At 45.8% G+C, this 19,004-nt stretch overlaps 1 protein-coding gene across 3 annotated transcripts in view; it reads right to left on the bottom strand.

Annotated features, from left to right (window-relative positions):
* Window positions 1–19,004, bottom strand: part of GLIS1 (GLIS family zinc finger 1) — a 1,570,389-nt gene that overhangs the window by 215,425 nt on the left and 1,335,960 nt on the right. For all 3 annotated transcript variants that reach the window (XM_078673453.1, XM_078673455.1, XM_078673456.1), the window contains exon 7: window positions 1,477–1,624. In XM_078673453.1, coding sequence (XP_078529579.1) covers window positions 1,477–1,624 — 148 coding nt within the window. The remainder of the gene's footprint in view (window positions 1–1,476; window positions 1,625–19,004) is intronic.

The following is a 19,004-nucleotide window of genomic DNA, read 5'->3' as shown; positions in this document are numbered from 1 at the left end:
CACTCCTCCCCTTCCCTCAAGGCACAAGGGCATTAGGGGAAGAGAGAAGAGGGGAGCAACAGCAAGCACCTCTGCTCACCTTCCCTCGAGGCACAGGGGTGCTCAGGAAAGAAAGAAGAGAAGAGCAGCAGAAAGCATCTCTTACTCCTCCCCTTCCCTCGAGACACAGGGGTGTTAGGGGAAGAGAGAAGAGGGGAGCAACAGCAAGCACCTCTTACTGCTCCCCTTCCCTCGAGGCACAGGGGGGCTCAGGGAAGAGACAGGAGGGGAGCAGCAGCAAGCATCTCCCCATTACTTCCTTTTGGTCTCGTCAAACCTGGGACAATGTAGAGGAGGTGTATGCAGAAACAGCAATTCTCATGCACTTTCATCGGATCTTTTTTCCTCATATTTAAACATTGACAATTGTTTTAAACTTAATCTGCAATTCAACCAGAGATCAAAATGAGCTTGTGGAATGACCTTGCAAGAGAGAGTAAGTAGAGTCATATGGCAGAGCACGGAGTTAAAGAAGAACTGCAAATGGGAAGAACAACTTGGAAAGTACCTTACTTGCCAAAGTAAATAACTTGAGAACTCTGAATGAAGAAGAAATTATACGATTCAAAGACTTGGGAGGTTATATATTTTCAAGACTACTGAATTATTGTGTATAGTTTTTAGATTTTATGCAATTACAATTGAAGATCTTGTGAGTACAAAAAATGGGGCAATAAAACAACTGACGATAATATTGACGCATCATAACTCAATGCAAAAACACTAGACTGTGAAAATCGTTAAATTAAGAACTGTGTTTTCAGGATTATAGTAACTGATAACGCCGACCAGTTCTGAGCAAGTAATTCCAGAAGTATGAAAATTGCTGCACAGTGCAAGCAGGTACCTTATTCCTCGATCAAGAATACAGACTTGAAAGCCGTCAGTTCAACTCAATGCCTGTCTGTGTCGCTCAGCCGTCAGTTCAACTCAATGCCTGTCTGTGTCGCTCCTTTACGTGAAGGTGGGCCTAGGGCCCACGATCTGAAGCTTTCCCATATCCCTCAAGCTACCTTTGCCCTGGCCGTTATAAGGCGCAAATGATAACGCTTCAGATCATGAGAGTATGCTGACAACTTCTTTTACACCCATGCACGTGCAAACACGAACAAGCACATCCGCACACTAAAACTGTCACGGACACGTGTGAGAAACATGGGTTCCAAATGTCAGTGTTCATATGGATGACAAATGTATGTGTAATGTTGGTGTTAAGTAGTTATCAAATAAAAATATAAAAAATATGACACAATTATGTATTTTATGTTACATTTATATTTAAAATCTTGCATTTATACTATTAATGCAAACCTCATATTTTATACTTTGGAATTTATTAAGAGCAAAGCCTAAACTGAAAATTAATGGCCACCAATGCATTTGTGATAAACAGTGACTATAGCGGCGGTGGTGGTAAAGTGCACTTCGGATACATACCCCTCCCTGGTGTTCTCCACTGTAGAGAGTGGTGATAGGTGGTGATGCGGACTGGTCAGAGAGGACTCCAGGCCGGGGTGCCTTGTGGACAAGTCCAGAGTGGGTGGCATGAGTCCATTGTGGCCAGAACCAGAGCCAGTGTACATGCCTGAGAGACAAACACAATATTGCAAGCCATATGAGCAAACTCATAATAAATACACATTCTGCAAACACATTACCATTCCATAAAAGCACATGTCTGACAGAAAACAAGTTATTTTTGTTAGATAACATTCTGTTCCCTATCTGAATTATGGATTCAAAACACATGGTGATGTTTTCGAACATTTCCTTTATTTGATAGCCAGAACCCACTCACAATTTGTTCTTAGGCGATGGGTTTTTATTCTGGCGGATGCAGCAGAATAAAGAAATTCGGCATGACCTGAAGCACTGAGGATGCTTTGAATTATTTGTGAAAAGACATACATTTGCAGAAAAACATACACTAGTTTATTTATGTTCGCTGAGTGACTGGCTATATTATCTCAGTGTTAACATACCAAGATTGTCAGTGAGTACTCTGACTGAAAATCCTACTGAGATAAACACACATCACTTAAAACTTTGCGTTGTGTATATAATCCACAGTTATAGAATTGGAAAGCAATTTGATTTAATGCCTCTGTTGTCTACCTTGAAGCAGTTGTGTAGATAGAAACTGGAAAAGAAAGTAATCTGCATCAACAGTCATCATTCTAGCGCTTCATACAAAAGTTGCTTTATTTCAGGGAGAGCACTATTGCAGCCTATGTAGCACTTAATTTGAGCCGTCGTTTCCGGTGCTCGGGACTGGCATTTATATACCGGCATCGGCACTCAATTGCCGGAACCTACACTTATGACAGCTGCCACATGGTGGCGCTGTTTGTGTAATTTAAAGATGAGCTGAAAAATATTAGTTTGTTAATTCAATATACATTAAAAGCAACTAATACCTGCCACCCAAGCCATTCTTAAAGCTTTGGCGGCATTGAACTGTCTAAATCGTCACACTTGTAACAGTGTGATCGTTAGTAGTAGGGTAAGTACGGTGACAATGTGTGGTGCAAACTGTGGTGGCCTCCTGACAAGTGCCCAGCACTTTTTTAAAACAAATTAAGCACTGAGTCTATAGTTTCCCAAAACAGTGGGACCGCAGTCTTGTTGCTGCCCACTGTAGTATGAGGCCAAAGTCACAAGTGGGGCAGATGGGGTTAAGGAATTAACCACACCAAGTAAGTACTGTCACTACAGAGTGAGGTATTTGCCAGATGTTTAGCAGAGGTCAGGTACATTAAGCGGGCCATACCAATCACAATTATTTCCTTAGACGTAATCCCTGAAATAAAAGTCAAAATCCTTAAGCAGTGCAGGGTCCAACAGTGAGGCTAGGAAGGGTTCTTCAAAGTTGATTTGTCAAGCTCCTGCTGATGGCTTTAGTTTAGGTACCAAAAGCTCCACCTGGGATCTAGATGTGGCAGCTGCCAAGGTTGCCTCAAAACTGGAATGGATTTGCATCTTGCTTTTACCTTCGACCTTAGTCACACTATCGATTTACAAAATCCTACAGTGGTTAAGGCTGGAAGTTGTCGCTGGTAAAGGCTCCACTAGGTTAGAACCTGTTTTCTGTATGGCGAACGCTCCAACCAGGACTACCGTGGCTTTCTTACCATGCAACCTCCTGCAAACCTCAGCACTTTGTACTAGTCGTCTGGAGGATGAAAACTCTCTACGTCTCACTTTTCTACCACAACATAAAAGTTCTTTGTGGTAACTCCTGAAGCCCCAAGCTCTAGGTTCCTGTTCTCTCTGGTCAGTTGTGCCTTGTTGGAGTAAAGACTCCTTTTGCTTTTTTGTTTCTCCAGAGCAGGCAAACAGGAGGTCAGCCACCTGACCCTTGTAGACAGTTTTAGTCTCTGGGTTCCAGGCAGAGTCACGTCTCCTTGAGTCCTTGTCTTCCAGCAAGAGTTGGGAGCTCATGAATTTATTTCTTCCAGAAAAGTGCCTTTTTCTTCAGAGGCGAAGTCTTTTCGTGTCCAGGAATGTTTTGAGGAGTGGTGTGAGGATCCACTCTTATACTGTGCCCTAGCCAGTTGTAGATTTTCCAGATATCTAAAGCAAATACAAAAAGACTTGTCCTTCATTGCACCATAGTTCCTAATGAACTGAGCTTGCCGACTAGGATTGAAGAGGACTAATGGAGGGATGTGAAATGTATGCCAGAAGACATCCCTGCCTGTTTCATGAGAATCCCATCTGTAAAAGGGATTTTTGATCATTTCCAGCAAATATGGTTTATTAGCACTAAAAAGTAAAATAATGCATGATCTTTGCTTCAAATCAAGTTCATAAAAATCAAAAGAACACTATTTACCACAAAAAAATAGAAAATGTGGAGAATAATGTTACAAACCAAGGACTCCTACAAGTGTATGAATTGTTGACCCTTACATACCCCAGCAATTCACATGGAGAAGTCCAAGTAGCTCAGCCTTCTATTCTTAAGAGTGAGACAAGGATACTTTGCAGGAGCCTTTGTTCTTTTAAAGGAACCCCAACGGATGGTTGGGATTCCTTAAAATAGGCCAATACACCCAACATCAAACGCCAACACACTAACCATTACACCTCTGCATAGCACACTCACTGTCACATGCCAGCAAGCTTACTGTCATACTTCAACACACATACTGTCACACATGCACTTGCCTCCCGCACATATCCACACAATCCTATCATGTATTAACCCAAACACAACCTTAAAGCCACACAACTAACATCATCCAACAACACATCCACCATCAGATGGCAACACAAGCAACATAATAGGGCAACGCATTCAATCATACCTCTGCAGAACACACCTATCCCCATACATCAATATAATCAACATCATACACCAAAACACTCACCACCTGTCAAGTTGCACACTTAGAGAGTTAGGAAGAGTCAGTCAAGTATCCCTGTGTCACACAGTAAATATAATTTTAAAACATAACCATTTACATGGAGTTTGTGAAGAAAGATCCCCGCAGAGAGACACAGCGAGACACTGTGGGTTGAAGACTCTGGAAGCCAGGGAAAACTTGGAGTGTTTTGTTCGCCAGATATGGTGTGTAATTGGGAGGCAAAAGGTCGGCACCAGGGCCTGATTGGTCCTGTATATATCACCTGTGTGGTTGTGGTTAGGTCCGCATTTTCATGGTAATAGAAATTACTTAAAGAAGTGAATCAGTTTAATAGTTATAGAGAAACTAGTGTTTAAAAACCCTTTACCTCTGGGAAAGAAGAGGGTATATTATAGTGATATTTGGATCATTAAGCTAGGGGGACACCTTTTTGCTTTTACCTCCAGCAGCTAATTCTCCCTGTGCCTTCAGACACTGCTCGCGGTACCCGCTTCGCGGGTCCCGCTTCGTGAGGGAGATTTGGAGACTCTGTGACACTGACCCCATGATCTTTGGAGAGGACCTGTGAACGCTGCGCCCGTGGTGGTAGCTGTGGGTGCTTTGGAATCCGCAGGGCTGCGAGCGAGAGCGGGCGCAGGACTACTAGTCCCAGGAGCGCCCGCCAGCCTCATTGTCAACAGCTGAGCCGCTCTCCCTGCAGGCTCCTCCCTTTCTGATTGTGGTTAAAATCCTTTCCCGCTGAACATCGTTGGGACACCTTTTTGCTTTTACCTCCAGCAGCTAATTCTCCCTGTGCCTTCAGACACTGCTCGCGGTACCCGCTTCGCGGGTCCCGCTTCGTGAGGGAGTTTCGGAGACTCTGTGACACTGACCCCATGATCTTTGGAGAGGACCTGTGAATGCTGCGCCCGTGGTGGTAGCTGTGGGCGCTTTGGAATCCGCAGGGCTGCGAGCGAGAGCGGGCGCAGGACTACTAGTCCCAGGAGCGCACGCCAGCCTCATTGTCAACAGCTGAGCCGCTGTCCCTGCAGGCTCCTCCCTTTCTGATTGTGGTTAAAATCCTCTCCCGCTGAACATCGTTGGGACACCTTTTTGCTTTTACCTCCAGCAGCTAATTCTCCCTGTGCCTTCAGACACTGCTCGCGGTACCCGCTTCGCGGGTCCCGCTTCGTGAGGGAGATTCGGAGACTCTGTGACACTGACCCCAGGATCTTTGGAGAGGACCTGTGAACGCTGCGCCCGTGGTGGTAGCTGTGGGCGCTTTGGAATCCGCAGGGCTGCGAGCGAGAGCGGGCGCAGGACTACTAGTCCCAGGAGCGCCCGCCAGCCTCATTGTCAACAGCTGAGCCGCTCTCCCTGCAGGCTCCTCCCTTTCTGATTGTGGTTAAAATCCTCTCTCGCTGAACATCGTTGGGACACCTTTTTGCTTTTACCTCCAGCAGCTAATTCTCCCTGTGCCTTCAGACACTGCTCGCGGTACCCGCTTCGCGGGTCCCGCTTCGTGAGGGAGATTCGGAGACTCTGTGACACTGACCCCATGATCTTTGGAGAGGACCTGTGAACGCTGCGCCCGTGGTGGTAGCTGTGGGCGCTTTGGAATCCGCAGGGCTGCGAGCGAGAGCGGGCGCAGGACTACCAGTCCCAGGAGCGCCCGCCAGCCTCATTGTCAACAGCTGAGCCGCTCTCCCTGCAGGCTCCTCCCTTTCTGATTGTGGTTAAAATCCTCTCCCGCTGAACATCGTTGGGACACCTTTTTGCTTTTACCTCCAGCAGCTAATTCTCTCTGTGCCTTCAGACACTGCTCGCAGTACCCGCTTCGCGGGTCCCGCTTTGTGAGGGAGATTCGGAGACTCTGTGACACTGACCCCAGGATCTTTGGAGAGGACCTGTGAACGCTGCGCCCGTGGTGGTAGCTGTGGGCGCTTTGGAATCCGCAGGGCTGCGAGCGAGAGCGGGCGCAGGACTACTAGTCCCAGGAGCGCCCGCCAGCCTCATTGTCAACAGCTGAGCCGCTCTCCCTGCAGGCTCCTCCCTTTCTGATTGTGGTTAAAATCCTCTCCCGCTGAACATCGTTGGGACACCTTTTTGCTTTTACCTCCAGCCGCTAATTCTCCCTGTGCCTTCAGACACTGCTCGCGGTACCCGCTTCGCGGGTCCCGCTTCGTGAGGGAGTTTCGGAGACTCTGTGACACTGACCCCATGATCTTTGGAGAGGACCTGTGAATGCTGCACCCGTGGTGGTAGCTGTGGGCGCTTTGGAATCAGCGGGGCTGCGAGCGAGAGCGGGCGCAGGACTACTAGTCCCAGGAGCGCCCGCCAGCCTCATTGTCAACAGCTGAGCCGCTCTCCCTGCAGGCTCCTCCCTTTCTGATTGTGGTTAAAATCCTCTCCCGCTGAACATCGTTGGGACACCTTTTTGCTTTTACCTCCAGCAGCTAATTCTCCCTGTGCCTTCAGACACTGCTCGCGGTACCCGCTTCGCGGGTCCCGCTTCGTGAGGGAGATTCAGAGACTCTGTGACACTGACACCATGATCTTTGGAGAGGACCTGTGAACGCTGCGCCCGTGGTGGTAGCTGTGGGCGCTTTGGAATCCGCAGGGCTGCGAGCGAGAGCGGGCGCAGGACTACTAGTCCCAGGAGCGCCCGCCAGCCTCATTGTCAACAGCTGAGCCGCTCTCCCTGCAGGCTCCTCCCTTTCTGATTGTGGTTAAAATCCTCTCGTTGGGACACCTTTTTGCTTTTACCTCCAGCAGCTAATTCTCCCTGTGCCTTCAGACACTGCTCGCGGTACCCGCTTCGCGGGTCCCGCTTCGTGAGGGAGATTCGGAGACTCTGTGACACTGATCCCATGATCTTTGGAGAGGACCTGTGAACGCTGCGCCCGTGGTGGTAGCTGTGGGCGCTTTGGAATCCGCAGGGCTGCGAGCGAGAGCGGGCGCAGGACTACTAGTCCCAGGAGCGCCCGCCAGCCTCATTGTCAACAGCTGAGCCGCTCTCCCTGCAGGCTCCTCCCTTTCTGATTGTGGTTAAAATCCTCTCCCGCTGAACATCGTTGGGACACCTTTTTGCTTTTACCTCCAGCAGCTAATTCTCTCTGTGCCTTCAGACACTGCTCGCAGTACCCGCTTCGCGGGTCCCGCTTCGTGAGGGAGTTTCGGAGACTCTGTGACACTGACCCCATGATCTTTGGAGAGGACCTGTGAATGCTGCACCCGTGGTGGTAGCTGTGGGCGCTTTGGAATCAGCGGGGCTGCGAGCGAGAGCGGGCGCAGGACTACTAGTCCCAGGAGCGCCCGCCAGCCTCATTGTCAACAGCTGAGCCGCTCTCCCTGCAGGCTCCTCCCTTTCTGATTGTGGTTAAAATCCTCTCCCGCTGAACATCGTTGGGACACCTTTTTGCTTTTACCTCCAGCAGCTAATTCTCCCTGTGCCTTCAGACACTGCTCGCGGTACCCGCTTCGCGGGTCCCGCTTCGTGAGGGAGATTCGGAGACTCTGTGACACTGACCCCATGATCTTTGGAGAGGACCTGTGAACGCTGCGCCCGTGGTGGTAGCTGTGGGCGCTTTGGAATCCGCAGGGCTGCGAGCGAGAGCGGGCGCAGGACTACTAGTCCCAGGAGCGCCCGCCAGCCTCATTGTCAACAGCTGAGCCGCTCTCCCTGCAGGCTCCTCCCTTTCTGATTGTGGTTAAAATCCTCTCGTTGGGACACCTTTTTGCTTTTACCTCCAGCAGCTAATTCTCCCTGTGCCTTCAGACACTGCTCGCGGTACCCGCTTCGCGGGTCCCGCTTCGTGAGGGAGATTCGGAGACTCTGTGACACTGACCCCAGGATCTTTGGAGAGGACCTGTGAACGCTGCGCCCGTGGTGGTAGCTGTGGGCGCTTTGGAATCCGCAGGGCTGCGAGCGAGAGCGGGCGCAGGACTACTAGTCCCAGGAGCGCCCGCCAGCCTCATTGTCAACAGCTGAGCCGCTCTCCCTGCAGGCTCCTCCCTTTTCAAATTTACTCCTGAAAGGTAACAGACTAGCGGGAGCGACCGGGAGAAGCCCGGGACAAGGGCGGGACCGTCTGTGGCCGTCATAGGCCGGATTAGGCTGGGCTGGGCCTACCCTCTTTAGTTTGCCCCCTGTACACAGGCTTATTCTGCTGTTAAAGTAAAGTATTTTTAGGTTCTGTACCCACTACGGTTAGTTATGCCTTCCCCAGTTAGGGAGGGGACTCCTACGAGGCAGGGAGGGGTGAAAAACAGGACCCTCGATAATTATTTTCCCAGGTCTGTGGGAGAAGGGGATAAGGAAAGTAACTTGAATAAGCTTAGGGCGGAGCGCAGACGCTCAATAGAAAACCTGAAAAATAGGCCCCTTGTAGACAACTCCATATTACTATGTGAGGAAACATCCATCTTGGATGATGTCCCACTCCTTCTGAGGGACTGTGGTAATACCCCGACTGAGCCAACCACTAACTTAGCCCCCTCCCCAAGTCTAAGCAGTGTGATTATAGACCCAATTTCCCAGCCCCCACTGGCTACTAAAGCTAGGAAAGCTAATGTTAAAATCAAACAAACCTCTGTTAAAGGGGTATATGGGCCCCCACCAAATAAACGTAGGAGGAAGTCAAAGGGTGGTCAAGGAAAAACTAAAATAAAATTTCCCCACTCTGAGTTTGGTAGGATAACAAAACCGCCCCCCTCTACTGAGAGGCCAGTGGAAGATGCACATTTAACACCTTCAGAAAAGGCAACCACTGCTATTGATATGGTTGATGCTACGGCAAATAATGCTACCAATGCCCTTCCTTCTGTTGTCCCATTAGGAAATCTTGAATTTTTGCTCAGGTCTCTATTATTGCCCATTAGTGAGAGTATAAAAAAGGTTGAAAAAGGTTGAAATCAGACTCACTATATTAGAGACTACATTAAACAGCATGAAATCGGTGGTTGGTACCCAGGTTAGACCTCTTGAGACTACTTCTCCTCCCATGGTCTCTACGAATTCCTCTAACAGGCCAGTTATTTCAGTACCTCCCCCGGTTATCTCTGTTGCTCATCCTATACAATCCCTTATGGCAAATATAGTTCCAGCTTCCCCACCAAACCTTAACAAGCCACCTCTTCCTGTAGGCTTAGCTCCTTCTATACCAATTACTGGTAGCACTGCTTTTCCACCCCCAGTTAAGCCTTATATCAAGCCCCGTAGACCCAATCTCCCTCCAGAGGCAAACGACCTTATGGTCGTTATGGCCGGTGTTCCCCTGCTCGAAGGGGGCGAAGTTGAGAACTTCTGCTCACTGAAAAGCAGGGTTATTAAGTGGCTAAATGTGAACAGGCCCCTCCCGGCATACCTTAATAATGAAATCATTATGGTGAGAAGGGTCCCTTGGGTGGGAAAAACAAACAAATCCATTATAGGGGATTGCATTCTGGTGAGCTTTCGTGATGCTGGGACTGTTACTTACATATGCCAAGGGAAGAATAGATCACTTGAGTCAACAATTCAAACCATTCATGTGTCATTTTTCTTCTCCCCTACCCCTAAGCATCTCAACCAAGCCCATGATACCTGGACGAGGGCTCCCCGGAGGGGTAGATACTGTGATTTTAATGCTCGACCAGTTTTTCAAGGCCCGGGGTTACCATTTTATGGTTCCAATCGATTTAGTTGCTTGAGTGGACTTGAGGGGGTCGATTGACATATGGGTTGTTACACTAGCACAATGGGAAATGAACCTATAGTAGTTGCAAATACAGGGGTTTCGATACTGGAACTTGAGCAGCAAAATCCCCTGGTACAAGAAACATTATCTAGTGGGGCTCAGGAGATTGAGGCAGACGTGTCCAGAGCCATAGATATTGAGCAAATACCTTCTACTTTGGCAAGTGATTGCCTGGAATCCCAAACCCTCAATATAATTAGTGACCATAATATTATACCTGACAAGGAACCAATTAAAATTCTTAGTTGGAACCTTGCAGGTATCCATAGGAAACTGGCCCTCCCCGAATGGAACGACTTGGTAGAGGCACACAAAATCTGCCTCTTCCAGGAGACTTGGAGCACAGAACCGCTACATCGAGTTGGTTTTGTAACCCATTTTATTCGCGCTCTGAAAGCAACGCAAGGGAAGGGACGTCCCTCAGGGGGACTTCTTATCTGGATGCTGTATAACATCTAGGCAGGTCAATAGCCCAGATATATTAGGGGTTTTATTAACTAATCCTAGTATGGGCTTATTCCTTGCTTTATACAATATCTATGCTAGAGGAACTAAAAATGGGAGTACTTCCATTGTGTTTTCCGTTTTGGAAACACAACTTAGAGATCATGATGAAGCTGACCATACCTTGGTAGCTGGTGACTTTAATTGCACCTATGAGCCACTTCCTATGGAGGATAACTTAGATTTTGGTGAGGAGGATAGCAAATGGGGTATCCCTGCACTCACTATTCCCCCGATAAAAAGATGGTCTCGCAGCGCAATACAGCTTAATGCGCTGACATTAGAATTCGGTCTAAGAGCTACTAATGGTCGCACAGCCTCAGACCGCCTGGGTGCTCATACGTTCAACAAAATAGATCATTCCTCAAGGATTGATTATATTCTATTGGACCTAAAACTTTGGGGTCTGGTCCATGATATGGTAGTGATAGCTACTGTTGAGAGTGATCATAATTCACTTTCTCTATCCCTAACGAACCCCTGGCTTAGTAATGAACCTGCAGTCGCATCTAAATGCCCTCATATAACCACTGTTTCCTCCTGTGGAAGGCGTCTAAAATGGAACAAAATTGTTGTGGACGCTACTAAGATTTCCACCATAGATGAACTACTTATGGCCTCACAAATAGAACTGGATAACACCAATACGGCTTTAATAACTGAAAAGGCAACACCTATCTTTGAAGCAGTTGTTAAGTCCATAGGGGAAGTCTTTTTTGTTAGGGGCATTGAAGGGGGGAATTTGTCCCATCCTAAACCTAGGGGAAAACATGATTGGTATACCCCAGCATGCAGACGGGCAAAATCTCTTTTAATTGAGGCCGTTAAAAGCAAATCCCAATTCTTGATACAGACTGCTAGGAAGAAACATAAGACTACACTGGCACACGCCAAAAAAGAATGGGTAGAAGAGTACTGGTCTACTCTTAAAGAAGCCAGTCTCAAAAAAGACCCAAAATGTTTCTGGGACACGATTAGAGCCAGAAACAGGCCGGATATAGATCTTATTTCATGTAACATTTCAAGCCAAGCGTGGGTTAACCACTTCTCAAAGCTATACTCCCGCCATGATGATTTGCCACCCATCGAGGTACCCATTGATGTTGAAGGGAGGTTTGTGGTTCCAATAATGAATTAATTAGTTGGGAGTACTGTTCCCGATGATTTTGGCTTTACAACCAAAGAGGTGGAATACGCCATAAGTACCATCAAGCCACAAAAAGCCGCTGGTCTGGATGGTATCCCTGGCGATCTTTTGAGGTTAGATATCCCAAAATGGGGTACATTTATTTACTCCTTACTTGTTGCCATTTGCAAGGGTGCTCCGATCCCTTCGTCATGGAAAGGGGCGGAGGTGGTCCCCATTTTTAAAAAAGGTGCCAGAGACGAGCCGTCCAACTACAGGCCGATCAGTCTGTTGGATATTACTCAAAAAGTAGTTGGTAAGGTCCTACTGGTCAGAATACTGGACTGGATAGCAGGAAATAAAATTCTTTCTGATTATCAGGCAGGATTTAGAGTGGGTACTGGGACGGTCGAACAAGTATTTAGGCTCATGATGGTGTATTGGAGGGTTGTGGTCTTAGGCAAAGGCAGTCTTTATCTCGCGTTCATCGATTTAAAGACTGCCTTTGACCTTGTACCGAGGGAGACACTATGGAGAGTCCTGGCCAATATGGAGTTGCCACACTATTTACTCACATTACTGGTTAGGCTGCATGAAAATAGCTTTGCCCAGATTAGGTGGGGTCCAGGAGGGGAGAAAACTAGCAGTATCCCGGTAGAGAGAGGGGTCCGCCAGGGATGTGTCCTTGCTCCCACCCTGTTTTCTCTTTATATCAACGGGGTGGTGGAGCATCTCTTAGAACATCCTTCAGAAGAACCATCCCTTGCTGGAGAACGTATACCCACCCTCCTCTTCGCGGATGACACGCTTTTAATATCGAAATCCCCGATAGGCCTCCAAAGGCTTTTGAATAATTTTCAATCCTTTTGTACCAAACGGGGCCTCGTAATCAATACAGGCAAGACTAAATATCTTGTGCTGAATCCCCCCAAAAAATTAGCACGTCCTCCAATCCTGAATGCTGAACCCTTGGAGAGAGTAGAGATGTTTGATTACCTCGGCATCCGCCTATCTCACAAAATGCAATGGTCTCCACATTTGGATAAAATGTTACTATCCCACAAAAGGATCACAGGAGCTATTCTTAAAGAGCAACGCTCCTGTGCAATTAGACCAATAGCTGTTGTTCTTGATATTTATGAAGCTAAAGGGGTTAGCTCTGCTCTGTATGGGGCGGAGCTTTGGGGCTCATCCATTACCAATGAATTGCCAAAATCCGAAAGGAAGTTTTGTAGGGCGATTATGTCCCTTCCACAGGGCACGCCTACGGTCCCATTAATGCTTGACTTAGGCTGTCGCCCTATTGAAGATCTAGCAAGACTACGTCCACTCCTACTATGGGCACGATTGTGGCGAGTGCCTGAACTTAGTAAATATGCGCAAGGCCTCGCAGAAATTATGTCCTTGCCAGGGTGGCACAAAATTAAATGGCTGAGTGACATTAAAATCTTGCTATTTAATTTGGGCCTAAAAGATTCATGGGCTAATAGATCCTCTCCTCCAAAGGCAATTCTCAAGAAACTTTATTGGAACTGGATTATGTCACAACGAAACACTAATGCTTCTATGGGCAGTCTTACTGAAGAGTTCTTAAAATTCAAGGACTCTCCAAAATGTGAACTTTATCTGGATGCTATTGGCAAACCTTTTGATAGGGCCCTCTATTTTAAATTTAGAGTAGGAATTTTACCATTGTATACTTTTTCTTCAAGATGGAAACCGCCTGCACAAACTGTAGAGCTTTGTCCAGTATGTTTAGCTAAACCAGAAACATTGGCACATTTTATGTTCGAATGTGGAGAGTACAATCTACCTAGGAAAATATGGCTTAAACATCTATGTCGCCAATTGGGTACCAGGTGCCATTCAGACGCAATTCGTATATTAATGTCTGATAGCCTTACTACCTATGCTTGTGCTCTCGCTAAATTTTTATCATGGGCCTGGTTAATCCGAGCCAAAAGGCTTAAATCAATTGTTTAATTTCCTTTTTAATTCATGATGTGTAAATAATTGTTTATGCATAGATTTTCTCAGCAACCTGTTTTACTCTTGGCTTCTTCTATTGTACCTATGAATTTCATGTGAAGCTTTTATGATAATTTTTTATCGAAATAAAGCCTTTTTGACTTTGACATTAAGCTAGGAAGGTCTGCAAAGCTGGGTGCACCAACCTCCTATAAGACTAACATTTAAGAAATATTCAAACCTCATTATACAAGGGAGCACTTTCTCCAGAAGATCAATTAAGGCCCACAGATCCAAATTTAAAACTGGTGTCATAGAAATGAAGCTCGGCGACGTGGTCCCCAAGTCATGACAAATAAAGTGAAAAAAGGCAAAAAAGAGAGGTCCCTCGTCACCATGACTACCCCACAGAACAAATATTTTTAAAAGTTTATTTTCTTGTGAGGTTTGACGATTCTGCTGGAGGATTCTAGGGTTCAAGCGTGGCCTCGAGGTCCATGGAAGCTAGTCACATGATGTCATTTTAGATGTTATCAATGATGTCATCAATTATGTCAAAAGCAGGGTATGGCAGGTGCGCGATTAATCATGGTTGATGAATTCTAATGGTTTTTAGGTTTTGTTATGCATAATATAACTTTAACTGTGTTTTTCAATTAATTTCTAAGATTTTTTTTCAACATATGTTAAAGCATTACAACAAAAGCTAACCAAACCATCCTTTTTTCAGGGAATGCTTCCTTTAAAGAGAGACTTTTGTTTTCTTAAAAATGTTGGCACTGTTCGACGGGCCCGCACAAAACATTCCAGTAAAAAGGTTAATCTACTTTGGGTTCCACAAGGCACGTTTTGTGCAGATCTGTGGCTTTTCCCATTTTACTTCCTATTGAAATCTTTGCTCTTCAATAGAGAGAAAACTACAAAATGGAATCACACATGCCTTGGCTAGAAAGCTATTTACAACAAGGCTAGAAAGCAGCACTTTACTCAAGATAGTTCCATTGCCTGGTTTGGAAGTTTTTGAGAAATTAACATTTGAAAATATTTTGTCAGGGCTCAAAAGGGGAAAAATGTTGGAGAGATCTGGACTGTTAGTCCATGGTAGTTTGCAATCAAGGGTTCGTGGACTGTCTACGGACTAAATTAAAAAAATATTCCAATTTGGACGGAAGCAAATTGGAGATTAGGGCCCAAAGCTCTTTGATCATCCGCCCTCAACAGAGAGAATTCTACTTTGGCCACTATTAAAGGACTCGGTCCACAAGTCCTGAAAAAATCAAAATGAACGAGCCTTAAGGAGAAAGTGAGAAAATAACCATATGAACATGTGTGACATGTCAAGATAGAAATGATAATGTTGAAATAGATATGGTTAGAAAGCTACTACTTCACTTGCAGATATGCAATTAGTGTGCAGATAAAATACCATGACAACAATGCACTAGGAGGGTGAGTGATCATTTGCTTTACTAAAAGGTCTCAGGTGAAAGAAATCTGCTATGTGACAACTTGTCTTTTGTGTGGCCAACTATAGATTAGATAGACAGACATACAGACAGACAAATAGATTGATAGATAGATAGATAGATAGATAGATAGATAGATACATAATGTATGTGTGTCTGACTGCTAATTCTGCTTGTCTAACCAGTGATCTGCATTAAATAGTTAACAAATTAATGTGTTTTTTTCTGTATTCATCATTTCACTTTGGAAACCAGCCAAGTACATATTGAACCAATTTAAAACGAAGCATGGGAAAACAAATCAATTTAACAAAATGATCGCAGTGCGCTGTCAGAAAATCACACCCTCGAAAACTGCAAAATTGCGAAGCAAACGTGCTAACCATCCATCCAAGGCTAGAGGTCACCATGCACAATTGGAACTGCTCAAATGCTGCTAATGAGGCGGAGTGAGGATCGTTTGTGGGCTGCAATGACTGTGATGCACGTGGGAGCCACAATAGGATTGGACTGCACAGGGTTCACGGTACATGATACTTTTTTTATTAAGAAAATTATATGGTAATTGATAACAATTTTTCATCCCTAACTTTGCCACATCGTCAATGCGAACATAATTGGACTAAATGGGTATCAAGTCCAAAACACAGGCTTAATATGTTATGGGTACTGTGAGCAGTCGAGTGAAGCTCTATTGCATGCAGTTGAACACAAATCCAAACCTTAATATATATGTGTTTTATTCAGATGCAAAGCCATAGTAAACCTGAATTGTGCTTGTGTGTCCAAAATGTGCTAGTGTAGATATATCTCAATGACCATATGTGTTGGCCATCAGGGAACATCAAGGAACAAATAAAACAAAACCTGTGATTTTGCATTTGGGACACCAGAAGTAAGTCAAGTTAAATACTTTGCAGTGAAATGTCTAAGAGAAGAGGGAATAGAGAGCACCGATGTGACCTTGTTTTAGGCCATTATGTGCCAGCTACAATAGTGTGAGTCTTGGTTGCTGCTCTTTTCTCCACAGACAATATAGAATCTTGAACAATAATATGGAGGTGATTAGCAATGGTGATGACTCACTTGAATTAATCCCTGATGAAGTCCTCATATGGGACAAAACGAGTTGGCTGGACTGTGGCAAGTGGAACGTTAAATTGAGGAATACAATCATACATTTTTATACATACAAAGATTGTGACTGGAATTTATTTGGTGGATCCTTCAAGAACTGGAACGCTCCTACAACATCACAAACTGTTGATTTTGAAATGTAAATAATTCTGATTTGATAATGTGATTAAGAACTTATGGAATTTTGAGTGCTTCTCTCCATTTTTGTACTGTTTACAGATTTGTTCCTTGCAGGGGTTTTATGACAGTTGAACCCTGGGAGTTAAGCACCATATATTATTTGAGATTTTAATATGTGCATTGGGTTAGTATCATTGCTGCCAAATTTGATTTTTACATTGACGAAGTTTGTGCCATGAATGCAGTAATACTCTTTACCCAGTGCAGTGCAGCCTTGTGCCAACGGGTACTGAGGGTATGAGACCTGGGTACAGATTGCATCCATACGTCCTGCTCTGACCAAGAGACTGCTAGGCATGGCCAAAAGGAGTGCTATGTAGGTGCAGGGGTCAAGGGCATTGGATGCAGTGCATGACAGAAGCCAACTTAATGGACCTACCTAGATCTGTTGGGTATTTTTGAAGGCACTGCTCATTAGACACGTGGGACTTTGGGACTGGGCTACTGGTATTGCCAAGAACCATGTCCTGTTCTAGTGGGTACAAGCAACCAATGGCTGCTGGGGCATAGCAGCAGATGTAGCTGTAGGTGGTGCCCTGGAGCCAGATCAAACTAACCATGGGTAAAGGTTCTGCCCAGTGGGATTTGGAGTGAGGAAGACTTGTTGTGTGGCCTAACCAACTGAAGCATACTGGCTAGGAGGAAAGGGCTGGGCTCTAAGGACTGTGTCTTGCAGGCAAAAATCACCAGTGGCTGGAATGCTGTGACAAGAATGTCCCCTGCATGGAAAACAGGAGCCCACCCCTGGCTTGAATGCCCAACTGTATGTGAAACTGGTATCCTGACTTTTTATTTAGCCATGGCATCTAGTGTGTGTGTGGATGCCTAGGCATGTCCCCAGGAGCGCAAGGTGCAGAACCTTTTCTGTGACTTGGAGTGGCGGATATAGCATGCCCTATTAATGGGCTTAGGACTACTATCCATGTCCTGGGTGAATCTCGCAAAGTGGTGGTGGCAGTGCAATGAGTTTTTGTGAATCAACAGTGTGACCAAATCTTTTTTCTTTTTATCTCTGTCAGGGAGAGGACAGCCTACTGACACCTTTAATGTAAAATTGCGTTGTTAAGTGAATTCCACAACGTTGTGCTGACATTCTGTGTGTTTGCCAAGAGGGTGTACATGCAGGGAGTGTGTAGCGCGTGTATGTTGTAGGACTCTGTGTGGTATGGGCCTAAGTACTGGGACCAATGGGCTCAATTTTGGATGGCCCCTAGTTTAGCATAGCACAAGATGAAAGGTGACACAGCTTCCCTCCGGTAGTGGAAGTGTATTGACTGCATCACGTGGCTGTAGGATACAGACACTAAAATGAGTGAAGATGGAGAGAGGGTTGTCTTTAGAAAATCTGTGATGATTGGTTTTTCCTGAGCACTGGCCTTTGGTAAAAGGTAGAAATGTTGCCTGGGACTGCAATTTCTAGCCATGGTCTCCCCTAGTGTCTGTTCCTGATTGCTGCTCATGAACAACTGATGACAGCCAGGTGTGGAGATGTCAAACTTCATTTAGCTTTTGTTTTGGCCATTGCCAAACAACACCCCTGCAGTATTTTTTAATGAAGGGTTGCAGGAATTCATTGATTGATTTGTGACCATTTATATTGATAATACCCTGATCTTTCACAAAATGAAGAATTGCATATGCAACATATTCACAGGGTTCTTGAGAAGCTACATAAAAATATGCATTCCCAAAGTTGAAAGAATTAAAATCCAGTGCAACCATAGTGGGTTTCCTAGGATTCCTTCTTATCCCAAAACCGATCTAAATGGACCTCAAAAACTTCAAGCAGTTTTAAATGATCTGCAACTGATGCCTGTTACACATAATGGTTGCTGGATTTTGAAAATTACTGTCAATGGTATAGCCAAGACTTTTCATGGATTATTACAACCATTTTATTCATTTGAAAAAATATGCTTACTTTAATGTTGCACACAAATATTATTCTTGCTTCAATCAATCAATCAAGACATTTGTAGAGCGCGCTACTCACCCGTGAGGGTCTCAAGGCGCTAGGAGGGGCCAGGGGGTGTTGCTACTGCTCGAACAGCCAGGTCTTGAGTAGCCTCCTGAAGGTTAGTAGGTCTTCGGTCTGCTGCAGGAGGATGGGGAGGGTGTTCCAGGACTTGGCGGTGACATAGGAGAAAGATCTGCCGCCGGTGGTTGCTCTCCGGATGCGGGGGACGGTGGCGAGGGCGAGGTCAGCGGAGCGGAGCTGGCGGTTCGGGGTGTAGAAGGTGAGTCATTTGTTCAGGTATGCTGGTCCGGTGTTGTGGAGTGCTTTGTGTGCGTGGATGAGGAGCTTGAAGGTGATCCTCTTGTTGACGGGAAGCCAGTGCAGGTCTTTCAGGTGGGGTGTGATGTGGCTGTGATGAGGGATGTCAAGGATCAGGTGTGCAAAGGCGTTCTGTATGCGTTGCAGTTGTTTCAGCAGTTTGGCCGCGGTTCCCAAGTAGAGGACGTTTCCGTAGTCCAGTCTGCTGCTGACAAGTGCCTG

This window comes from Lissotriton helveticus, chromosome 1_2, assembly GCF_964261635.1.
Source record: "Lissotriton helveticus chromosome 1_2, aLisHel1.1, whole genome shotgun sequence".
Classification (NCBI taxonomy): Eukaryota; Metazoa; Chordata; class Amphibia; order Caudata; family Salamandridae; genus Lissotriton; species Lissotriton helveticus.
The sequence above is the reverse complement of the archived record's forward strand: the minus strand, read 5'-3'. Positions and strand labels throughout refer to the sequence as shown.